The sequence below is a fragment of the Aspergillus ibericus genome (genome assembly GCF_003184845.1).
Source record: "Aspergillus ibericus CBS 121593 unplaced genomic scaffold BO80scaffold_3, whole genome shotgun sequence".
NCBI classification, from domain to species: domain Eukaryota; kingdom Fungi; phylum Ascomycota; class Eurotiomycetes; order Eurotiales; family Aspergillaceae; genus Aspergillus; species Aspergillus ibericus.
In genome coordinates this window covers 723,785-745,225 of record NW_020292101.1, presented here as the reverse complement: position 1 = coordinate 745,225, position 21,441 = coordinate 723,785, and the positions used below count along the sequence as shown (strand labels likewise).

The following is a 21,441-nucleotide window of genomic DNA, read 5'->3' as shown; positions in this document are numbered from 1 at the left end:
ACTGAGCTTGGGTCTTGTCCTCATGGCTCAGATATGATGCCTTTATTCTTAGCACATATTAGAATTTTGGTGCACGTAGAGACAACGTAGACAAGAAGACAATTCACTGCAGATAGTATCATGACGAAAGTGTGTGGCATCGGCCCGTGACTTCGCATGCAGAGATGCCTGAGAATGAAGGCGCTAATGACCATCGCGTGTTTGGCCATTCCGAACATTCCCCTCTTTGCTGACCCCTCTTCTTTTTCACTTCCTCACACCCACCAGACCTGTCTGTGTGCGTGGATGAAATTCGACCAGAAAAGCGAACAATGCCCCTTGCGACCTCATATCAGTATGCACTCATAGCGTGACCCCTGTGCGACAAGGCTTCAGTCCGGCCCAATAACAGTGACGACAACGAGGTTAAGGACGAGGACAGACACGGATGTGGGCCTCAGTCCAGTTCACCATCCACAGTCGTATGAGGTATAGCAAATATCTCCGGTCAGATGGGCTCATCCCATCAAGATAGTTTGATCCGGCCTTCCCCATGCGACGCAATGCATTGTGCCTGATCGTACCAGACCAACGGGACCAGTGCCATCATCTGATGGGCTGCGACATGATTATGCTTACCGGATGGACCATCCATCCGGAGGTTGCGGTCAGTCAGTCTTATCTCTCAACGGACCAGCTTTCTCGGTCTCCGGGCGCGACCCATTCTTTGGTCCAACCAAGCCGCAGGATTGGTCCTGGTCGAAAGGCCAAATGGCGGGCAACGGCAGTGTCGTGTGCCACCAGGATGTTTGCAGGCATCACCCATGGAGTCTCTTAGCAGCCTGCGTCTGTGGCGTTTCTGATGGAGTTTGTATGGCCGGGCATGATGGTACTTTTTGCTGGTTGAATCATCCCGACGGAGTACATGGCAGCGACCCTGAATTGTGGGTTTGATGGGTGGAAACCGCCAAGTCACCTGAGACACACGTCGATTTTTGTTCTGCCCATCAACGGCCACCGTCGCGGCTCAATCTCAACGATCGTCTTCTGCCGATAAGACATCATCCTTCGCCACTCAACCATCCTCGCCCAGCTTCAGCGTCTCGCTCTCACCACGCTTTCTGCCTAATCGAGGCTGTCTGATTTCGTTCGGCTCCATCCTTCCCTACTCCGCTCAATCTCGATCTGGTTTCCATAACAAAGAGACTTCCGGGATCGGATTCCGACCGTGTTTTCTTTGCTGGACCGCTATTTATCGCGGTCCCCACTTGGTTGCTTTTTTTTCTCCCTGTGTGCCCCAAACCACACCCTCCAGTTCCGTTCACTGTGTCAACTCCATCCAGTCGTCCTCCAAAAGACCACCTCGGGCCCTCCCTGAGTCCCTGCGTGTCCCGAGTCCCGACTCCAGTTCTCCAGTTCTTCGATCCATCCTCGTCCCGGTGTCCCCGTGCGGGCCTGGCATATAGTCCGGAGGATCCCCCAGCACCAAATTCTCCGCCATTCTCCAGGAGTTGACTACGCCACACACAGTGACAAAGTGATCGGCCTGCCTCGCAGTCTTGAATGGAATTTTTGCGCACTACACACCTTGCTTTTCAAAGCTACACATTGGTTGCCATTGTCGGACATGCCTTCCATCACTGAGCAGACCGGTGATTCTGGCCTTGAATTCGATGGTAGGTCCTCTCCTTCGGTTAACTTCCCGTTAACCTTTCCTCCCCCTTGGCTCCAACCCGCGTAGTTGTCCACGTAGGTTCTCCGAGGCTCTGCTTTTGGACCGCATGATCTCATAGCCCACCGCGACTTCCGGTATTCAATCATTCGTCTTGATTTCCTCCCTTCGCGGTCATTTTCTCTTCCTCATCTCTCGTTGACAAACCAACTGTTGATGGATTCTGACCAATCATCTCAAGGACCGCAACCGATCCTGGGAACTGGTTTGAACGTCTCCCTTCAGGGCCGCCGCCAGACCAATGGACACGAAGATTCTGCGATTGCGTCAGACAATATCAAGCAACGTACCCCCGCGCCAAAGAAGGCACCAACGCGACCGCCTCTTCACCACCCGGCTTCGTTAAGTAGTCAAACGTCCAGCGTCGTTACTGAATTTGCGCATCGCAATGAAAGAGACGACAGTATGAAGCACGGCGAAGAAGACCCTCAGAATAGTCTTTTCACACAGGTCTATGAGTGGCTTCAGCGCGAGAAATCCAAACGGAGTTCTTATAAAGCGACAGACGGTGCTGCAAGTGACGGCGACGATGATGACGACGATGGCAGTAGCGTCCTCGTGGAAAGACCCGTGTCTCTTGGAGCTGATACCGCACTTGCTCTCGACAAGCTGGAAAAGATTCTCATTGAATATGCCGCTTCGCGACAGGCGGGAGGCTCTGTATACTTCGCCCGACGGTCCGGTCGCCGGCGCCAGCAGTCCAGGGGATTGCGTAGGGGTTCTGCTTCCGAGTCCGACTTTTCAGACTTCGAGGCCACCGCTCCCAGCGTGGATGCAGTGCTGGACAACTCCAAAACTCTCGCTTACAGCGGCGGTAGTGCAGAGGATGACGATAATGAAAACGGCGCCAACGCAGGACGCGCAAAGGACCGAGAAGCCTGGACGGTGTTTAAGAGTGAAATTCTCCGGCTTGCCCACACCATGCAATTGAAAGGATGGCGAAAGCTCCCAATGGATCTTGCTGCGGATATGGAGGTTGTTCGACTCAGCGGTGCCCTCACCAACGCCGTGTATGTAGTCACGCCGCCGCAGAACATCCCTGTGCAGAAGGCGGAAGATGGATCGTACTCCTTGGTGCCTAGAAAGCCGCCCCCGTAAGTGCTCCTCGTTTCCTTTCGGACCATATCTGACCTCTTGTAGGAAGCTTCTGCTGCGTATTTATGGCCCACAGGTGGATCATCTCATTGACCGTGATAACGAGCTACAAATACTTCGTCGGCTCGGCCGAAAGAACATCGGACCAAAGGTCTTGGGTACATTCAACAACGGACGGTTCGAAGAGTTCTTTGAAGCTCGCCCGCTGACGCCAAAGGAGCTCCGTGATCCTCCTACCATGAAGCAGATTGCGAAGCGAATGAGAGAACTTCACGATGGGGTCGATCTTCTTGAGGATGAGAGGGAGGGAGGACCCATGGTGTTCAAGAACTGGGACAAGTGGGTTGATCGTTGTGAGCAAGTCATAAATTGGCTGGACAAGGAGATTCAATCTGAGCACAACAAAAGCAAAGCTGCGTCAGAGGCTTGGCGCCGGCGAGGCTTTGTCTGCGGTGTCCCTTGGCTCTCGTTCCGGAAAGCAGTCGAAAGCTATCGAAAGTGGATGGTTTCCAGCTGTGGAGGGATCGAGGAGATCAAGCAACAGTTGGTGTTTGCGCATAACGATGTATGCCCCTTTCCCCAAGCCATCGTGACCCGCACTAATGACTTAGACTCAATATGGAAACCTGCTTCGCATGGAGCCCAGTCTTGAGTCACCGCTGCTCCGACCCGAGAATGTGCATAAGCAGCTCGTCGTGATTGACTTCGAGTATGCGTCCGCGAACACCCCCGGACAGGAGTTCGCAAATCATTTCGTAAGTCTCCAGATCTAATTGGCGGTTCTTGCTGACCTCAACAGACTGAATGGTGTTACAACTATCATGATCCGGAGCGGTCATGGGCGTGCGACAACACGCGCTATCCGACTCCGGAGCAGCAACATCAATTCATCAACGCATACCTCAGCCACCGGCCCGGATTACGCGAGCAGCCCTCCCCGTCTATCACTCCCCTGATGCGTGGTCTCTCTGCCAACACCTCTTCACTAGCTCCTCTGGACCTGGACGATGGCCCGGACGTGGACATGCCATCTCGCCTCGATATCGAAAAGACGCACGAGGACAGCACTAACGCCCGAATCCAGTTCTACATGCGCCAGACCCGGCTATGGCGGGTGTTGAACTCGGCACAGTGGGTCGCCTGGGGCATCGTGCAGGCCAAGGTACCTGGCATGGAGGAGGGTATCGCAGCGGACGAGGCCGCCCACGCCCACAATGGCCACCACGATGCCAATGGCAATGGTGCGCATACCACTCCGCCCGTGGATGCCGATATCGACGAGGCCGACGAATTCGACTACCTTGCCTATGCCCAAGACAGAGCACTGTTCTTCTGGTCGGACCTCCTGTCTATGAAGTTCATCCGGGAGGATGAGCTCCCCGAGTCGCTGGTAGAGCAGATCAGATCCCGGGTCATCGAGTACTAGCTTAATACTGTTGCTTTACGATTATGAATCGAATGAATGATGACGAAGCGAAGCGATTCTTCAACAGATGCCAGTGTTGCTACTGTACATAGCCATAGTTATGAATCGATCCCTACCTTTCATCTATATCATCATATACAGGGGAGGCGAGACCCCGAAGCAAACTCGTCTCATCTACCGCCTCCTCAAATTCTTCTGCGTCTCCCCCTTCGCCCTCTCCACCCACTCCTCAAACTGTCCCCCCCGATCCTTGACCCCCACCACCCCCTTCAACACCTCCCCAATAAACCCCACAAAATTCGACCGTCTCAGCGTATTCTCCCACGCCCACGCCCTCCTCTTCCTCTCCTCCCTCTCCAACCCCTCCACATCCCCAATCTCCCTCGCCCCGACCCTCAGATCCCTCACCACCGCCATCAAATTAAACATCGTCTCCCCCTCCGGATACCGTCCAATCCTCTCCCTCAACACCTCAATGACCTTCTCCGGGAACTCCTCCCTCGCACACTCCCCATGCGAAATCGGATGCGGCTGTAACCCATCCAACTCGTACAATTTCCCGTTAATCGGCGTGTACGCGATGAAGTGGTATACGTCCCCGCCCTCTTCGTCTTGGTTCTGGCGGATCGTTTCGTCCACGAAGGGTGAGGATCGCGCGAAGGCGTTGTGGGCGGTGCGGATGGGTTCGGAGTTCGAGAGCGCTTCGCCGAGGAGGTCCGGTGGGAAACCCGAGGTGAAGTCTTTGAAGGAGGTGAGGGCTGGGCCGAGGGGGATGGGGGCGGGGTTTGTGGGGGTGGGGGTGTCGTTGTTGAGGATTACGGAGAGGATGGCTTGCGTGCCGCAGGCGTTTTGGATCGTTTGGTTGGCGAAGAAGAGGGTGGGTGGGGGAGTCGTGTCGTAGGCTCCGGAGAGAGGGGTGGAGGAGGAGGAGGAGGAGGTGGTGGTGGTGGTGGTGGTGGGTTGGGTGGATTCGCGGAGCCATTTGAAGAGGAAGATGACGCCGTAGACGGGACTGTGTGGTGGGTGGGTTTGTTAGTGGGGTTTGGTTAGGGAGGGAGAGGGGAGGCTATGGGATGTACCTTAGGGAGCGGATGGAGTCGGCGTCTAGAGAGAGGAGTTCTTCGAATTGGACATCTTTGACGCCGAGGTTCTCGATTAGAGAGGTGAAGACGCCCTGCTGGTTGTTAGCTTGCTGCTATGGCCATGCTATGTATGGGTGGGTGGATGTTGGTGCGTACCGCGTCGGACTCGATTGTGCTCCAGCCTCCGCCGTCGGCCATGGTGTCTGTGAGATGAGGTGGTGTACAGGGGGTGTAGGTGTATTGTACAAGGCACCAGGGGAGTACAGGGATGGGAATGGTGGATGTAAGCTTGTGTCCCGTGGGCAGGATGTGATGTGATGTGATGGTGGAGCCTGGTGGAGCTGTGTTTGGTCAAGGTGCAAACAACACCCGCGCAACTCACGCTAGGCTAAATATAGATGAAAGCCCCATTGATCGTGGCCTGCGGTATCAGGTGTCGATTTGGTTCACGGGGTTATCGATATCGATTAGTACTACTGTGGATTTTCGAATTGAACAAGAGAAACGTGGGTGATTGTGCCGGAGCGATGCGGAGATCTCCGTGAGGTACATTCAGGCCTCCCGCTTGAAATCAGCTGTTAACTACACAGGTTCTTCACCTAAAAATATACAACGCGTACCAATCAATATGATGACAACGTCCGGATGTCCCGTGTACAAAGTGAATCGATGACGAAGCACTGCAGCAGTCTCTAACTGAAAGAGATACTATTGGGTATGATTCATCTCACCCAAGTCTGTTGGCCAAAGACTGGACGCCTTACGGCCGTGTATGTGGATCTCAGGTCAGACATGCAGATCATTCAGATTCAATCTCTCCACAGCCACAATCACCAGTTTAGAGACAGCATATAAAGCGTCTTGGCTCACCCAGTATGCTTCTCAGTTCAGACATACCAAACCAAGCCTACAAACCTGCCCTCATCTCCTTCATACCCTCAAAACCACCACCAAGAACCACACCATGCAACTCCTCACCTTCCTCCCCATTGCCGCTCTGGCTGCCACAACCCTCGCCGAAAACTGGAACATCACGGTCTACGCCGACACCAACTGCACCGAATGGAAGGGCGAGTTTACCGGAGACAAAGATTATGGATGCTACTCGCTTGAAGAATATGACCCAGCGATTCAGTCCATCAAGGCTGAGCTTCCCGACGGATGGACGTTTATGGGATCGAGTGGAGGTGCTTGTGATGACTTTCACACTTCTGGAGGCTCGGGATGCTGGACTCAGGGACAAGGATTCAAGTCGTTTGAGGTGCTGGTTACAGAGAGCTGAACTGTGGTAGGTATATCTTGGTTGATCTGAGAGGTATATGTGCTGATGATTGGGGATTAGAGATCTAGTATAGGAATTGTGGTGGATGGATTTTGGAAATGGTTGTAGCCGGCATATCTGTGAAGAACTTGGTGTATATATTGTTCTTGACAAGGACTTAGTTAATGATGGACATGCAAAACATTGGAATATGCCGTGATCAGGCCGGTAGACGTGTTATTGGAACTGCGCTCTATGCCTAGTCGTCCCAGGATAACAAGGACTGCAAAAGTGTATCTTCTTCCAACAGATTTAGCTTCCGGGTGGGAATAGAGCCTCTAAATCTTCCACCAATAATCCGAACAGAGTTACGATAGACCTCATGAGGAGGTACTTCACTTGTGTCAGGAGCGGAGGTGCTTCCATCTATCGTAAGGGCAATATGTCTTAGCAATAGAGCGAAGAGACCAGTACCAACCCAGCGCCTTGCTATATAGACCACGAGCCGAGGCGTTCTCGACAGCACTGATGGCTTTGGTATATGATCCAAGCAGACGCCGTCCAGGTAGCCAACTCGGGCGAGAATCAGAAATGACCCGACACTCGAAAAGACATAGGTATGATTAATGAGGTGGTGAGGTTAACACTGGAGATTGGCCGAGGGCTTATGACACAAATCGGGTTTTCAAAAACGATCCAGCCGTGAGATATAATCGAAAACCCGCGAACTGGCATAACATTAAGTGGAGAAACATCTTCATCGTGGATGACATGATCGATGTTCCTGTGATGAACCTGATGGTTGTCGAGGCAAACAATGGTACCAGCAGGCGCATTGCGCTTGGAGAGACAGCCTTGAAGATTTGGATTGAATCGAAGCCTGAGGTTCGCACATTTATTTTAGGCTAGATGAGTTAAGTTAAACTGGTCCTCAATGAAAATGACTTGCTAAACAGATGATGACTGCAATCATGGAAGGTTGCGCAATGTTAGCAGCAATCCGCTGACTATTACCACGGAAAATAATCAATTTGCTTCGATATATCACCATGGAGCTTGTGTCATCTGACACCATTGGCCTATTATATAGGAGAGCCATCCCGGCAATTTCAGAGCTATGGAGTTTAGTTTTCCAAAGGCTATCTCATGCTGCCTTTATCTACAGATTGTTGGTATCGCAGGATATAGCCAAGACAATGGACTAGGGTCAGGTGACCCCTTCGATTTCATCATCTTCCCCTTTGGTGTCCGCTTGTTTGACACCTCTCGAAATCCCGAACCACATATTTACCTCGGAGTGACTTCATGGCCAAATACTTGCCCTTTGATCCTTAATTGTCGATCTCTTGAAATCCATTCAATTCATAACGCTATCAATACAATATTTACAGCAACTAGGGAGCCGTCTAAGCCGACCCTGCCTTGGAAAGCAACCATCCACCGTTCTGCAGCTTCTGGAAAACACCTTCAGGATCATACTTTGCAGCAATGTCCTTGAGCTTTGCCACATTGTCAGCACCATAGCTTGACAGCGGATCTTGGTCGCGAGAAGCATAGTTGGAGTACCGATACGGAAGATAGGCGCCAGCCTGCTTGGCTGTCGCTTCGGCAACATCCACAATTTTACGAGTCGCCTCGCGGACACGGTCTTCATCCTCTGCATTCTTCCAATCGGCCATGGACAGAAACCCTATTATGTTAGCTTAGAGATCACAACTCATAAAAGAGAGCAACTTACATTGCTGACCCACTGGCTCTAATCCAAGCGGCGTTCCCCCGTTCTTCTGACTCTGCTTCATGGCCAAGGAGGACATGGGTTGGAACACATTGGTCAGGACAAGTCCTTCAACGTCGCTCAAAGCAGCCTCCTGTTCTTGGCGGACCCTCTCTGTCGCTTCGTACAATTCCAAGCATGGCCGACTGGACATGGTTCGGAACTCGTGACTATTGATCTGTTAGCATGTAGCCGGTCTTCAGGTCTCCTGACTTACTGCAGAGTCTCTGATGTGATGACGGAGGCAACCGCCTGGACAAGTTCATAGATGGATCGAGTGGCTGGGGGGACAAAGCTCATCGCGAACGGAATATCATAGAATGACTCAAATGCGGCAGGCTTCTCGACAGGGGCACAATAAAAGAAGACGAGGAGGATTGCTTGGCTGGTCCCGTGCCAGACGAGAGACGCCTTGTTGTCGGTTTCAATCACCTCGTGATACTTCATGAGGCCTTTGACGAGCTCAGGGTATGCCGTTGGAGGGTAGATCCGAGCTTCGGCCCAGGATGCGGTAGGAACGGTCGCCAGATCCATTTTGGTCACGATTCCTGGAGAACACGATTACTAGATGCTCGTCTGGGCCAAAGAAACAATTTAGCTTACCGAAATTAGGGCCGCCTCCTTTGAGAGCCCAGAACAAGTCGGTATTCTCTTGTGCATTGGCATTGACAATACTCGAGTCTGCGAGAACAACCTACGACGATCAGAAACGGCAAAGTGCACGAGTACATGCAAACCTACCTCATAATTTGTCACGCCCATTGCACCCACTCCATATTGGCTGTTTTGGAAGGAGATTCCTCCTCCCAGGAGCAGACCAGGAACCCCAACTGTCGGAATCCGACCCCCTGCCACTGCCAGACCATGAGGGTCAAGGGCCTTGTACACATCGAGCCATCTCAGCCCAAGTCCGACATCGGCGGTGGACTTGTCGTCAGAAAGCTTGACATGGTTGAATTTACTCAAAGAAATGACCACTCCGCCGCTGTTACTATTGAATCCCGGATTCTGTAGGTGGCCGCCACCGCGAACAGAGAAAGGAATGTTAAAAAATCGACAGAGGGCAAGAGCGGTTGCAACTTGTTTTGCGGATGTGGGGGTCACTAGGACAAGTGGCCGGAGCCAACAGTTTATTGACCTAAGCATTCAGCCACCTGGATCCTTCTTTGTACGAGATGTTCACTATTGACATACCATGGCACTTGCCGCTGATCTTCGTACTCGCCCGACGTTTCCAGGATGGCATTTTGGCCGAAGAACAAAGGGAATATTTGTGTCACGAACGACGCCCGCACACTGTCCCTCCCACTCTCCGATAGAGCGGCATAGTTGGACAGAAGGGTCTCGGCTTCCACCGTTCTCACAGCGTCGATCTTCGCGTCCTGAACGATCGCTGCGACGACCGGGGAACTCATTGTGGTTAGTACGCAAGCTAGTGCAAGGATGTGAAACCAGATATATCAAAAGTACGACAGCAGAAGAACAAGAAAAAAAGACAGGTCGAGAAAAAGCAAGTACGGAAACACCACGGCCAATAAATATTCACCCACCACGGGGCACGGGCCGGCGCACGGGACAAAGCGTCAAGAAGCTACTGTCATGGCAGGCGGGTCGAGAACAGCCCGAGGCTGTTAGTCCGCCACGCTATCTTCCGCCGGCTGTCCCTTGCGTCGCACTTTATCCACTAGGTTGCAGGGATCCAATTCCTTCACCAGGACGAGATTTGATTTATCAACCGACTAACTGCCGAGGAGAATGGTTTTAAGCAACGAGATGTTTCCTCTGCTGTGCTTCCGAGTCACGAATTTTGACATTTCGCACTCCGTCTTCCGTGGGCTACCTCCGCACTCTGTGGGTGGCGTGGAATAGTGAGCTGCGCTATGGAGTGGACGGTTCTATCGCGGGATGCCGGAGGGACGCCTCCGATGACCGTTACGGTCCGCGTCATTGTGCTCATCCTGGCTATTACGACTACGCTGGTCTGCGGTCTCCGGGTATGTTTTAATGAGTTCGCACGATCAGCTTGAAAGAACCCCGGCTCATGAAATGCGTGGATGGTAGCTGTATATGCGAAAATTTGTCCTGCAATCATGGGGACTAGACGACTGGGTGGTGATGCTTGCTCTCGTGAGTGTCTACTTTTCAAGCAGTCCTTGCGTCTTACTGAGATGACCAGATTCTGGTGAACGGTTTCTCGGCTATCGCATATACCATCACCTACTACGGTCTCGGGTATAGAACCAAGAATGTCCCGGAAGCGGATTTATTAATCTGGTGGAAGGTACGTCGGTTCGCTAAGGACATCCTGGACATTCACTAAGATCATGGGCGATGCTAGATCTACTACGCTGCTCTGTGTTGCTACCTTCCCGTCGCTGCGGCAGTCAAGACAAGTCTCACCTTTTTCATCATGCGCCTTTTTCCCACTCGCGGTATCACTATTGCCGGAAGATGTATTTTGGGGTTCGTGGCGGTCTTTACCATCTCCGGCACACTCGCTCTCGCGTTCCAGTGTCGCCCTTTCCGCGCCGGCTTTGACAAGACCATCACCGATGCCACATGTTATTCGGTGAATACTTCGTTCGCGATCCTCATGATGCAGGGAGTTATCATGTTTGTGGTTGACGTGATCATCCTCGCCCTTCCCATTCGGTGTGTCTGGCAGCTTCAGATGCCACGCGCACGAAGGGTGATGATTCTGGGGCTATTTTGTATAGGTACGCTGCATGTCACCTATGTAAAGCTAGTGCTGACCGTCGAACACAGGGTTTACTGCATGTATCGCCGCACTCGTCCGCTTCAGCACCTTAACCTATGCCAGGGATGAAACAGATTATACTTGTACGTGCTGATGCCTAGCTGTGCTGACAGATTATCCATTCAGCTGACCAATATCCGCATTACAGACGCAGCCGCCAATTCCCTCATCTGGATGGAAGTCGAGTTCAACCTTGGACTGATGTCCGGCTCGCTTTCCTCCCTCCGCAAGCTGATCAAGCTCCGACCGTCGGGGCTGTCGCGAAATACCTCTTCCTTCACGGGCAGTCGCTCCACCAACCTCGAACTAGGAATCCATAGAGGCTGGGGCAAGGGAATAACCAAGCAGACGGAAATTAAGCGGATCTTCGAGACGGCAAATAGCAGCCAAGAGCTCATGGCGCCGATCTACGGCCAAGGGGAATTGTGCACCACCACCAAGGCCTTTCCCGCTGCAACAACCCGGAGTGCATAGACCGGTACCTGACTTGATTATTTCCTCTGATTAAGATAAATTATTCTTCCAGATGTCATATACAATAAGGTTATTCAATCTAACGCCGCGCGGATGCCTGCAGAATATTGCGACCGACGGGTGTCACCTGTCAAGGCTGCTCCACTCCTCTCCGACGCTAAGGCCGACCGTTTTCCCAACGGCGCCAATCCTGGGGCCAAAAATCATGCCGGTTGCTTTGAAGGAGTGAGCTTGAAACACGCTGCATTTTCCTAATGGGTCCTAGATAGACGGTCCTCAGCGCTTCGTTTAGTCGACATCCGCGCTCCGGGCCCGGAATTCGGATGTTCGCCGCGATGTGTATCGTTATCCTATAAGAGGGTTATCACGGGGATGACTTTGCTGATCTGACTCATATTTCCTTTTTTCAAGAATCACCTCTCCTTCGTGACTTGTCGATTTCTATTTTTGTCTTTCCTATCGAATGTGCCGATCTTCGGGCGAGATTATCCAAAATCATCTATCGATAGGCGACTGTCGTCGAACAGGTCTCCACGAATTAGAAAAATAGAAACCTACATGAGATATTTCACAATGACATCCACAAACCATAGTCTATCGAACTAATTATATTGACGTGAAGCTTCGACCGTATAAGGGGTGGTCAATGCGCCAACGCTCTTTGTTATTAAGTTATTAGAGACCCGCCGTGGATGCGACATTCTTGGCGCCTATCCCTGACGAATTGGGGTATAATTATTGATGTATACCTGTCCTACCTCATGCATCTTATGGAATCTTCAAAACATGCAATGTTAGCATTGTAGTGAAGCAAGTCTCCGCTTGACTCACTCGTGAGGCCTCGATTGCAGAGTGAAGCTTTTTTGGATCTCAGGTGCTGATGAACTTCACAAATAAGCTGATATTAAGGTCAGGGATAAGGGAAGTGACTAAGGTTTTGGTGACGGTTGGTAGATGAATGACTCATTCGTGGTTGTCTATCTATATCCTGCCAGACGATCTCAAAACCTATAACGTGGTATCCACCGATGCAAGATCATCAGCCAGCCATGGCTATCAGGGCAATACACATAACTACTGTATCCTCACTCCATTTGTTCTAACCATCCCGCATGATCGCTTTTTCCCAGTCATTACCATGATATGACCGCCCCCGGCATGGTGGATATCAATCCCATTTCAAGCCAGGACGAATCCGGACAGTAACCTAAACCAAGCGATTGTTGTCGACATACACCAAAAAAACATTCAGTCATCGATATTGCGCCGGGAAGAAGTCGAACGAGTACGGCACTCACGATCGCCCGACTACCGAAGTTCCCTATTGATTCACCATGTGGGAGAGGAAAACACTCCTAAGACGCGTTGTATCTGTCATGATCGGGAAAACTGAGCCACTGTCCCATATCCCAGCGTCCATGGTACCATAGCCTACTCGAACCGGGTACACTCTAAATCAGTATATGACTGGAGGCTTTGGACCGATTATAAGCCAAAAAAGCTCGATTCGGAGGTTGAGACACACCACACTATGCAAAGTCCCAGCTCATATAGCCCCTCTCAGAGATGGCATCGAACACATAAACGATCGATACCGAAGAAAGCGGCCTTGCATATCCGCAGAGGGAACAAGTCAACTTTGGGAGAAGGCTGCCCTAGGCCCGACTATCGAAAACTTATCCTAACCTCGCGACACTAAGTGACTCATTATATACCTTAATGCATATCGTGGACAAACACTGGAGTCCGTTTATTGACTGCCGAGAAGAGGTGTCTTGATACTTTGACTGCGTGTGGGTTTAAGAAAGCGGGATAGTTTGTCACTATCAGAAAAGCAACAGCTCGTGCAAAGACAAGCATAATAATTGTCCCGCTCATATATGTCGACGAAGCGATCACTATCATAGCAAGGAGTATAAGTTTACGGTCTTCTGTGCTAGAGCGCTAGACAAAGGAGAAACGAACCTGGCATCAAGAGTGTAGGCGAGTACCTAGATCGAACACTGTATTCAAAGAACTCTAAAATACAGAGAGGTATACAATATTATGATACTAAATCAGACGCTGGAGTTTATGTCATGTGCCAGACGGAATGGATACGGTACAATTCCTATCCCTAGGCATGATGGATTGGAGACACCATGAATAGGTACCCCCTATAATGCTGGCGAGTATTGCTGAAGGTATGCCCTGATGATAAGCAGTGAAGCAGGGAAAACTGGGGCGTTGAGCTGAACTTACAGCTGGTACCTGTCATATTCCAAACTGAGGTATGGTGGAATAAGAATAGCGAATGTCAGACATATCATTTTAGTGATGTGATTGAGTCGAGCAACTTGATAACGTGAACATGTTTCAGTTGTTGAGGCTGATCAGACCAATCGACCAACGTGTACTAGGTACCTAGACTCATGTCGCCGCTGGTTTGGATGCCCGAGGAGTCACTGAAATCCCAGCCTGAGCCCAAAGAGGAAAATAAGGGGCTGTCGGTCGACACCCCCGCTAGGATCATCAAGCTAATAGAGTAACAATCAGGGCTGACATGTACTCAGAAGTTCTGTATCAGAACCGTCTCAAGTAGAGACGATTCTATTGAAGGAGGGTGAAATGTGTATTGCGAGTTGGTTTTTTGATTGGTGTTAGGAGAAAACTAAGGGTTTTTCATCATCGAGTAGCTTATGGCAACTGTCAGTAGAGGTAGTATCTCGTGTATATTTCAACTGCGCGTAGAATGTCTTATCACGATTTACCCCTGGCAAAAGTGCAACTATTAGAATTATCTAGAATACCCGAAACGGATGCGTACTCAGTTCACAAAGCATTACATGTCAAATCTATAAAGAAACTTGCTCCTCATAATCCAACCCGTTATGAAACACAGCAAGCTCATGTCGGACACAAATAATAACAGTTCCCTGTGATGTAATTGTCACAGGAGCGATTGCGACAGCACTGTGCCAAGGGAGAGGCACAAAGAAGTGCCTTGTGTAAAATTTGTCTGTGGCAGCAGTCTCAAGGCTGATTGAGCAGACCCATCCACTGTGCTGCAGGAAGATGAGTCGATCCCGGTGGACGCCCAAGAGGTATTTGTAGTCTGCCAAAGACCTTTCATAGGCTGTATGATGTGATGAGGATTCAGTCTCAGATGGACAGGGTTTGTACGCTAGGGTGTGAAAAGTAGGGGTCGCATTGGACTTAGAAATCATGTGTATGCCATGGCTGTGCAGCGGACAGAGAGCTTCAGAGATTGTATAGCCATCTTTGTTGGCACCAGATATCTCGTACGTAGACACCGATAAGCGCTCAAATGTTGTCCAGCTGAAGGTGTGCACGCTGCGCTCCTGAATGTGCATTAAACGCTCCCCTTGCGGATCGCTCACCCATTTCCCGGGTGGACTGGTCTTATCGCAGGGATACTCTTGGACCAGACGACCACTGTGCAAGTCCCAGACTGCATGGCTCTCAGTCATAGCAATTAGTAGCTTGCTGCCGTCAGAGTTCATCAGAAGTTGTAGTGGCCTTGACTTCACATCTTCGTTCAGGGATACGCCTTCAATCTCGAAGAGGCCTTGTTGTTGCTGAACAACCCTCCTGGCAGTAACCCGTCGACCTCTATCTATACAAGCAAGAACATTTTGAGCTGAATTCCAGGCCAGGAAGTCGATTGCGACATTCTGTGTCTGGATGAAAAGCTCCTGGGTTGGTTGCCCTGTCTTGATTCGATAGACGGCAACCTGGCCGTTCTCACGTCCACAGAATACATATTCACCCTTATGATGGGCGGCCATAGCCGAGATCTCGAGGTCATCAAGCCATGCAACGTCTTCCACCATTGTGGGATCTTGATCAGTTTCGCTGATATCAAAACCGGAATCGCCCAAAGAGGGTCGCTGCAGAAGGGCCGATGGCTGCCATACATTGCAATAATCACCCCGGACATCGAAAAGTCTCGTACCAGTGCTGTTGAAAGCCAAGGCCCGAATATTCTCTTGCTGCAGAAATACCTGCTTCAGAAAACTCAGGGTCTCAAAGTCATAGAGCTTGATGATGCCATTGCCAGTCCCCGCAGCCAGGATCGTGCCATCTGGGGAGACGCTGAGGACCGAAGCATCTGTATCTGCCGTGGCCTGCATGGTCAGGCTCACAGGATCGAAAACAATTGTCACACCGTCCTGAAAGCTAACGGCGGCCAACGGAATGTCAGGGTTCGGGTTAAAGACGAATGCGACAATTAGCGGCTCCGGATACAACAAGCGAGATCGATGGAATTGGCCTTCATATTCATATCCTTCTAGACCCCAGAAGCTGACGGGTCTCTGTCGGTAGGAAAGGCCGAGAAGGCCCTGGGCGGGGGAGAAGTCCGCATATATAGGAGGCCGTCGGTACCTATGCTCGCGAATTTCCTCTTCTTCCCAATCACAGAATTCGAACATGTCAAACTCTTCGCCACTCTTGACATCCAAAAGCAAGGCAGTATTAGCTTTAGTAGCGACATATAAGACGGTGTCATCTTCCCCAAAGCTCAATGCAATTGCCTCGTTCTGCATCGGAACAGACCATAGTTGTTCTCCGGTCATTGTGTTCCAGCAGCATATCTTTCTCCGACCAGCTGAGGCCAAGAATGTATCGACGGAAGCAAAGCTTAGACGGCGCACAGGTTCGCCGTGGTCAAGCTGGGCTTGCTCTTGGAACGTCGCCTCTTGGTAGATACATATCTTGCTGGTAGACAATCCTAGCGCGAGCTTTGCCCCTTGGCATGCAACAGAAAGGGTTCGTGAACCTGGAGTTACGATGCAACATAGCCTATCCTCCCACTGGTCTCGAGAGAGCCCAATCACCTGAAAGCGTCGATGGCTGGCCCTGGAAGCTCTTGAAATAGCTGATATTTTTGGGCAAACTGCAGGGAGGAGATAGTATATGGCACCAGGGCTAGAAAGCAGAGCGTGACCAAACATGGCAACCAAATGGACAATATCATTTGCCCATGTCGCGACATCTTGCACCTCGTTTCCGAGAAGACATTCAAATTCTGCTCGGTGCTCTAAAAACAGGTATATATTCTTTGCAGCCTGAATCAGTGGGTCGACATTCTGGGTCATTGCAACATGTTCAATCCACGCAAGTGAACTTTTCATTAATAATGTGCTCAAGATCGTCAAATGAGCCGGGTTGCTGGGCGAAGAACGCACAAGGTGATCGGAAAAATGTACAACTGCATATCTTGCTAACGGGGTTTGTTTTGCGCTGCTAGAGGGGGATGGTCGGGCACGACGAGAACGCGGTGACTTGAGTCCTTGACTAGACAGATAAGCCAAACATACTCCAAATATCTTTGCATGGTCCCTTGTCTCCATAATAGAAAACTGCGCGTTGTCGCCCTGTCGATAGAGATATTCCCGGACTGTCTGATGTGCTACCATGACGCGTGACTTAGCATCGACAGTGATCAAGTTACCGCAAATACTTCCTATCGTCTTTCCAAGCTGGTTGAGCGTCTTGCCAATATCTAGTTTAAGAGCCTCCTGTAACTCATCAACATGAAGAGGACGAAAGGCACAGAGTGTCCATCGCAATATCCCGCGAGCAATTTCTCCTGTCTCGGGAGTGGACATGACCTTCCGGAGAATCGATGCATACAGTTCGTTTATTTCGTCTGGACTGGAGACTAGGATGTCAGAGACCTGTTCTGCAGTGACTGCATCCAAGATTTTGTTGACCACGAGTTGTGTCCAAAGGAAGTTACCATTGGATCTCTCAATAATCTCTTTAATCAACTCATCACGTTCATGCTCACTCTCAGTCAAGAAGTGGATTGACTGGGCTTCAACAAAGAGTTTGATATCGCCCAAGGAGTCATCTCGTGTGATATCATCCGTCACTGTGAGTCTTCCACTTGAGATGAGGCGTTCTATACTTAGAGAAGGGCGACTGGTAAAGAAGACCCGTAGCGGAAAGCTTGCTTCCACGCTCGCAAGAAATGAAAAGAGGGGAGAACACGTTTCACACTCATCCATAGCATCAATCACCCAATATTGAGGCCTTGACAGTCGTGCTCGCAGGATTCTCGCAGTGAAAATGGCTCGCCAAATTGAACGCTCATCCTTGCGGTCAAACACGACATTGCTTTCACATAGTTCAATCAACCTTTCCCGGATCTCTTGGTTCGTTACTGCCATTTGATAGGCCAACGAACATAGAAGGCTGGCTATCTGAGACTTTCCTGCGCTACCATCTTTGAAGAAGAAGTAGGCACACTCTTTGCCTGATGCCTCAAGGTACTGGATGACGTATGCGGCAATTGTAGACTTGCCCGACGCCGGTTCTCCACGGAGCCAGTAGCATCTAGGGGACTGCTTCCCCTCCAGCCACCGTAGAAACAAGTCCTTGTCCGTCAGCCATGAACAAGAACCTTCCGTGCGATGCCCGATATTATTCTCGTAGTCGATCTCTGGGCTTTCCACAATTCCCAAAAAGCGCGATATAACCCCCATCTGGTCTTCCTGATCCTGGATTGCAGAGTAATTTTGAATGGCGAGCCGGGAGGCATTAATAGATCTTACAGCTGTCGCAAATGCATCTCTAAGTCGACAATAGTTACTGTCCGTCGGATCGTCGAATTTGCAAACGTTGGAATGGTCAGCGTCCAAGTGGCTGATCTGCTCGCCTGGAAGTTCCAAGATTGTCGACCACTTGTCCACGACCAGCCCAAGGATTGTTGGCTGTGTCTCGAAGAAAGACCACAGTTGGATGCCTTCATAGCTGTGACGGAACTGGTCGTTGATCGTCTGGATGACCTCCGAATATGGAAACAGACTCTCGACATACGGCTTCGACCCTTTACCCCGGACCAGTGACAACAGGGTGCTTAGCAATTTTGCCATGTCAGCTCCTCTGTGTGGAGTTGCCAGAAAGAACAGACTGTGAATCCGCGTCGCGATGTGGCTGTAGGTGGGATTGGTTTTCGCCAGGAGGAGGGCTTTCTTTATGACCAGGCCTCCCATACTATGACCTACTAAAACGATTGGTGTCTGATTGGCATTTTGACCCAACAAAGGTGAGGTGTGAATATCGCCTAGCAAGGCCTGGCCGAAATCATGGATGGTGAGGATACTGGTGCCTCGCTCGCGCCAGTTTGCATTGTACCCGAAGGAATGGATCCGAACATGCTCGAAGGAGGGCTCTCTTGGAAGCCATTCTTTGGGCCAGTAGTGACTCCTATTGGGCGTCTTGCTCCATGTTTTCCTTGACCCGCCTCCGAGACCGTGAACAAAAATGAAGTCTATTCGCGGCTCGGCAGGTTCGTGAAGAAGGCTCAGGCCAAAGGGTCCCCAGAAATCCTCCTTGAGATCCCCAATCTCAGTGTCGCTGGTGGTTGAGCTCGTAATCCGGCGGAATAAGGAACTTGCTCTTAGAGATGGTCGTTGACGGGGTGGTTGGTCCAACTTCTCAGGATAGAGGTCAATGCACGGATAGCTGTGACAGCGTGCTGGTGAAACTCACCATGACGAGCAAGTCACTGCGGACACCTCCTAGGGGTTTTACCAAGTTTCTTTAGTGAATATCGTAGCTAGTACTCCGTATGGTTGCTGGGGCTTACCACACGTCTAACCTCGCATGACACCATGTTGGGGGTGGACGTGCACAGCTCGAGCATGAGGCTGAAAAAGAGGGGTAGGCCATGGCTGCAGGCAATGGACAACTGGCACCCTTGACTGCAGCAAGAGGTGCGGTTTCGAGCAATAAGAAGAGGCATAGCCATTAAGACTAAAAGTTACCTAAACTATAGCGCAAATGGAGCCATGCCATTGGCGAAATTAGGCGCTTTCTAATCCCGGCCTCGAGTGGATGATGAAGCCGACTGTTCGCTTGGTTTCAGATGCCGCCCAGCCACATGACTGGCTAGCCGGTTCTACCTTTGCCAGTTGATTGCGCACATTGAGTGTACCTCACGTCAACGACAAAGACTCCGATGCGTTAAGCTGGTACAAAGGAAGATGACGTCCAGACACACCATAACTAACTTCTACCATCATATCACAACAAGAAAGTTGAACAGGGCCCAGACATGTCGACAGAGAAGTAAAGAGTCTGGACGCTTCTGATTTCGTGGTACCAAGAAATATCGCCAGGGTTCAACTATTATACTTTTCGACATTAATAGAATGCTGACCACCAGGACCCATTATGGTACTATACACATGTATACTTGTATCCGTAATCCTTATATTCTGGCCTCCTCCGGCTCCTGCCCAGCAGAACCATGCCGATCCATCTCCACATCATTACTCAAATTCGTGAAACCCTCCTGTCTGGGCTGCGCACTGCGAAGATTATACGTACTTGACATTCGCCCCACCTGGCCTCCACTATCGCTCCATGACCCGGAGGTATGGAACCGGATTACTTGTCGGAAACACGGAATGCAGGCTGTGACGATGACGAGACTTGCTTCGACGTTGCTGGAGAATATGTTAGTGGTCATGTATAGATGAGATAAATGAGGGGGGATGGAATGGATGGACATACATCCACAACACCATCTTCCCCAACAAATACGTCTCATCATCCTGCATCAACATGGGTATCGTTGCCGAGAGACGGAGAATACTCGTCACGAGTGATCTATTCCCACTATCAGCCAACCTCCCCCCCTCCCTCAACCCTCAGGAATAAAAGGAAAGGAATACATACAACCCCCCCAACCCAAACATACCCGCCAACCCGACCCTCTTCCTCGACGCCATTTTCAATTTCGCCACAATCGGCAACGGCATGCCCATAAGCACCACATCCGTAAAGATACTCGCCACCACGCCGGCCAAGAAAATCGGAGCGCGACTGAGACATGTTCCCTCGAGGGCCGGATGCCATGCTTTGGCGATGGGACGGCAGCTGAATAGGAAACAGCATTCCAGGACGAGCATGTAGGTGATCACGAAGGCGGTGATGGACCATAGGGTGAGACGCCATTTGCGTTGCATGTCGGAGAGCCGGTAGTAGAGGATTATTAGGGAGATTTTGGAGAACCCGAGGGCGGGGATGTAGGTTAGGGCGCCGGCGAGGAGGATCTATTCATTTTTGAAGCGTGTTAGTGAGGGTACTTGGTAGTGGAGGGGGGAGGGAGGGAGGGGGGTACTTGGAGGGTTTTGTGGTATTCGGGGAGTTCGAGGTTCCATTCGTGGACGCCGAGGCCGGCGTGGGAGTATCCATCTGGATGAGGTTGCTAGATTAGTGGGATGGCTTGATGATGTGATGAGGCAGGTATTCACATAAGAGTATTGATTGAGTGACAGCTGCAAAAATCTGTCCGAATTGATTAGATCGGCCTGCGGTCGAGTGTGCTGCATACTGACCCATGAAATCACAATGACGGCTAATCCCATTACCACCTCTGTCAGCCTGTGCTAGGCATCAAAAAACTTGCAAAACTTACCATCATCCAGGTACCATCTCCGCACAATCACCATCCGGGTGTATATCCTCACCAACAAACATAACGTACTGACCGTGACACCCACAATGACCACCACCAGATTCGCCAGATAGTAATGCTTGGCTGGATCGGTCAAATCCGGGAGTACCCCGGTTGGGGGTGCGATGACGCCCGTACCACTTTCCGTGGGGGCTGCAGTGCTGGTGGCGCTCATATCAGATCGATCATATTCCACCAGCAGAACCACAAACGAAAGAAAAAGCACAAACAACTAAACAAGCTTTTCTCCCGATTTCCCCCATCAAAAGAAAGAGAGGAACGGAGTAGGGAGAACGAATAATAAATACCATCGTCGGGGGGAGTCGCCTTAATCCCGAGCATCGGGATACTGGAACAAGCTAGGGATTAGGTCCTAGGGTCTAGTTCG

At 50.8% G+C, this 21,441-nt stretch overlaps 6 protein-coding genes across 6 annotated transcripts; 3 read left to right on the top strand and 3 right to left on the bottom strand.

The window, feature by feature from the left end:
• Window positions 1–1,606: 1,606 nt before the first annotated feature.
• Window positions 1,607–4,232, top strand: BO80DRAFT_431364 (putative choline kinase; the record flags this gene model as incomplete). Its single annotated transcript, XM_025720740.1, has 5 exons — window positions 1,607–1,655; window positions 1,773–2,805; window positions 2,852–3,371; window positions 3,418–3,561; window positions 3,606–4,232. The coding sequence occupies 5 exons, from the start codon at window positions 1,607–1,609 to the stop codon at window positions 4,230–4,232; spliced, it is 2,373 nt and encodes a 790-aa protein (XP_025579751.1).
• Window positions 4,233–4,406: 174 nt separating this feature from the next.
• Window positions 4,407–5,694, bottom strand: BO80DRAFT_397969 (putative 26S proteasome-associated ubiquitin C-terminal hydrolase; the record flags this gene model as incomplete). Its single annotated transcript, XM_025717408.1, has 3 exons — window positions 5,471–5,694; window positions 5,312–5,406; window positions 4,407–5,244 (listed from the first exon to the last, which is right to left on the bottom strand). The coding sequence occupies exons 1-3, from the start codon at window positions 5,510–5,512 to the stop codon at window positions 4,407–4,409; spliced, it is 975 nt and encodes a 324-aa protein (XP_025579750.1). The 5' UTR covers window positions 5,513–5,694.
• Window positions 5,695–6,209: 515 nt separating this feature from the next.
• Window positions 6,210–6,915, top strand: BO80DRAFT_421459 (uncharacterized protein). Its single transcript, XM_025718607.1, has 2 exons — window positions 6,210–6,602; window positions 6,657–6,915. Exon 1 carries the CDS (start codon window positions 6,279–6,281, stop codon window positions 6,594–6,596), a length of 318 nt encoding a protein of 105 aa, XP_025579749.1. The 5' UTR covers window positions 6,210–6,278; the 3' UTR covers window positions 6,597–6,602; window positions 6,657–6,915.
• A 1,001-nt stretch (window positions 6,916–7,916) lies between these two features.
• Window positions 7,917–9,837, bottom strand: BO80DRAFT_397968 (FAD-binding oxidoreductase). Its single transcript, XM_025717407.1, has 6 exons — window positions 9,544–9,837; window positions 9,091–9,487; window positions 8,953–9,043; window positions 8,567–8,897; window positions 8,314–8,519; window positions 7,917–8,265 (listed from the first exon to the last, which is right to left on the bottom strand). The coding sequence occupies exons 1-6, from the start codon at window positions 9,762–9,764 to the stop codon at window positions 7,982–7,984; spliced, it is 1,530 nt and encodes a 509-aa protein (XP_025579748.1). The 5' UTR covers window positions 9,765–9,837; the 3' UTR covers window positions 7,917–7,981.
• A 23-nt stretch (window positions 9,838–9,860) lies between these two features.
• BO80DRAFT_499068 (uncharacterized protein) lies at window positions 9,861–11,581 on the top strand (the record flags this gene model as incomplete). Its single annotated transcript, XM_025724166.1, has 6 exons — window positions 9,861–10,343; window positions 10,411–10,476; window positions 10,526–10,630; window positions 10,688–11,066; window positions 11,116–11,190; window positions 11,256–11,581. Exons 1-6 carry the CDS (start codon window positions 10,230–10,232, stop codon window positions 11,579–11,581), a joined length of 1,065 nt encoding a protein of 354 aa, XP_025579747.1. The 5' UTR covers window positions 9,861–10,229.
• Window positions 11,582–14,385: 2,804 nt separating this feature from the next.
• Window positions 14,386–21,228, bottom strand: BO80DRAFT_499067 (uncharacterized protein; the record flags this gene model as incomplete). Its single annotated transcript, XM_025724165.1, has 7 exons — window positions 14,386–19,023; window positions 19,082–19,110; window positions 19,922–20,040; window positions 20,108–20,203; window positions 20,273–20,649; window positions 20,718–20,791; window positions 21,015–21,228. The coding sequence occupies 7 exons, from the start codon at window positions 21,226–21,228 to the stop codon at window positions 14,416–14,418; spliced, it is 5,517 nt and encodes a 1,838-aa protein (XP_025579746.1). The 3' UTR covers window positions 14,386–14,415.
• Between the last annotated feature and the right edge of the window lie 213 nt (window positions 21,229–21,441).

What these genes read in the sequence shown, in the direction of transcription:
- BO80DRAFT_421459 (XM_025718607.1), top strand. Translation starts at nt 6,279, where the DNA reads ATGCAACTCCTCACCTTCCTCCCCATTGCCGCTCTGGCTGCCACAACC.
- BO80DRAFT_397968 (XM_025717407.1), bottom strand. Translation starts at nt 9,764, where the DNA reads ATGAGTTCCCCGGTCGTCGCAGCGATCGTTCAGGACGCGAAGATCGAC. An exon ending in TGGGCGTGACAAATTATGAG is followed by an intron (nt 9,044 to 9,090) that starts GTAGGTTTGCAT and finishes TGATCGTCGTAG; the next exon opens with GTTGTTCTCGCAGACTCGAG. An exon ending in ATCACATCAGAGACTCTGCA is followed by an intron (nt 8,520 to 8,566) that starts GTAAGTCAGGAG and finishes ACAGATCAATAG; the next exon opens with TCACGAGTTCCGAACCATGT.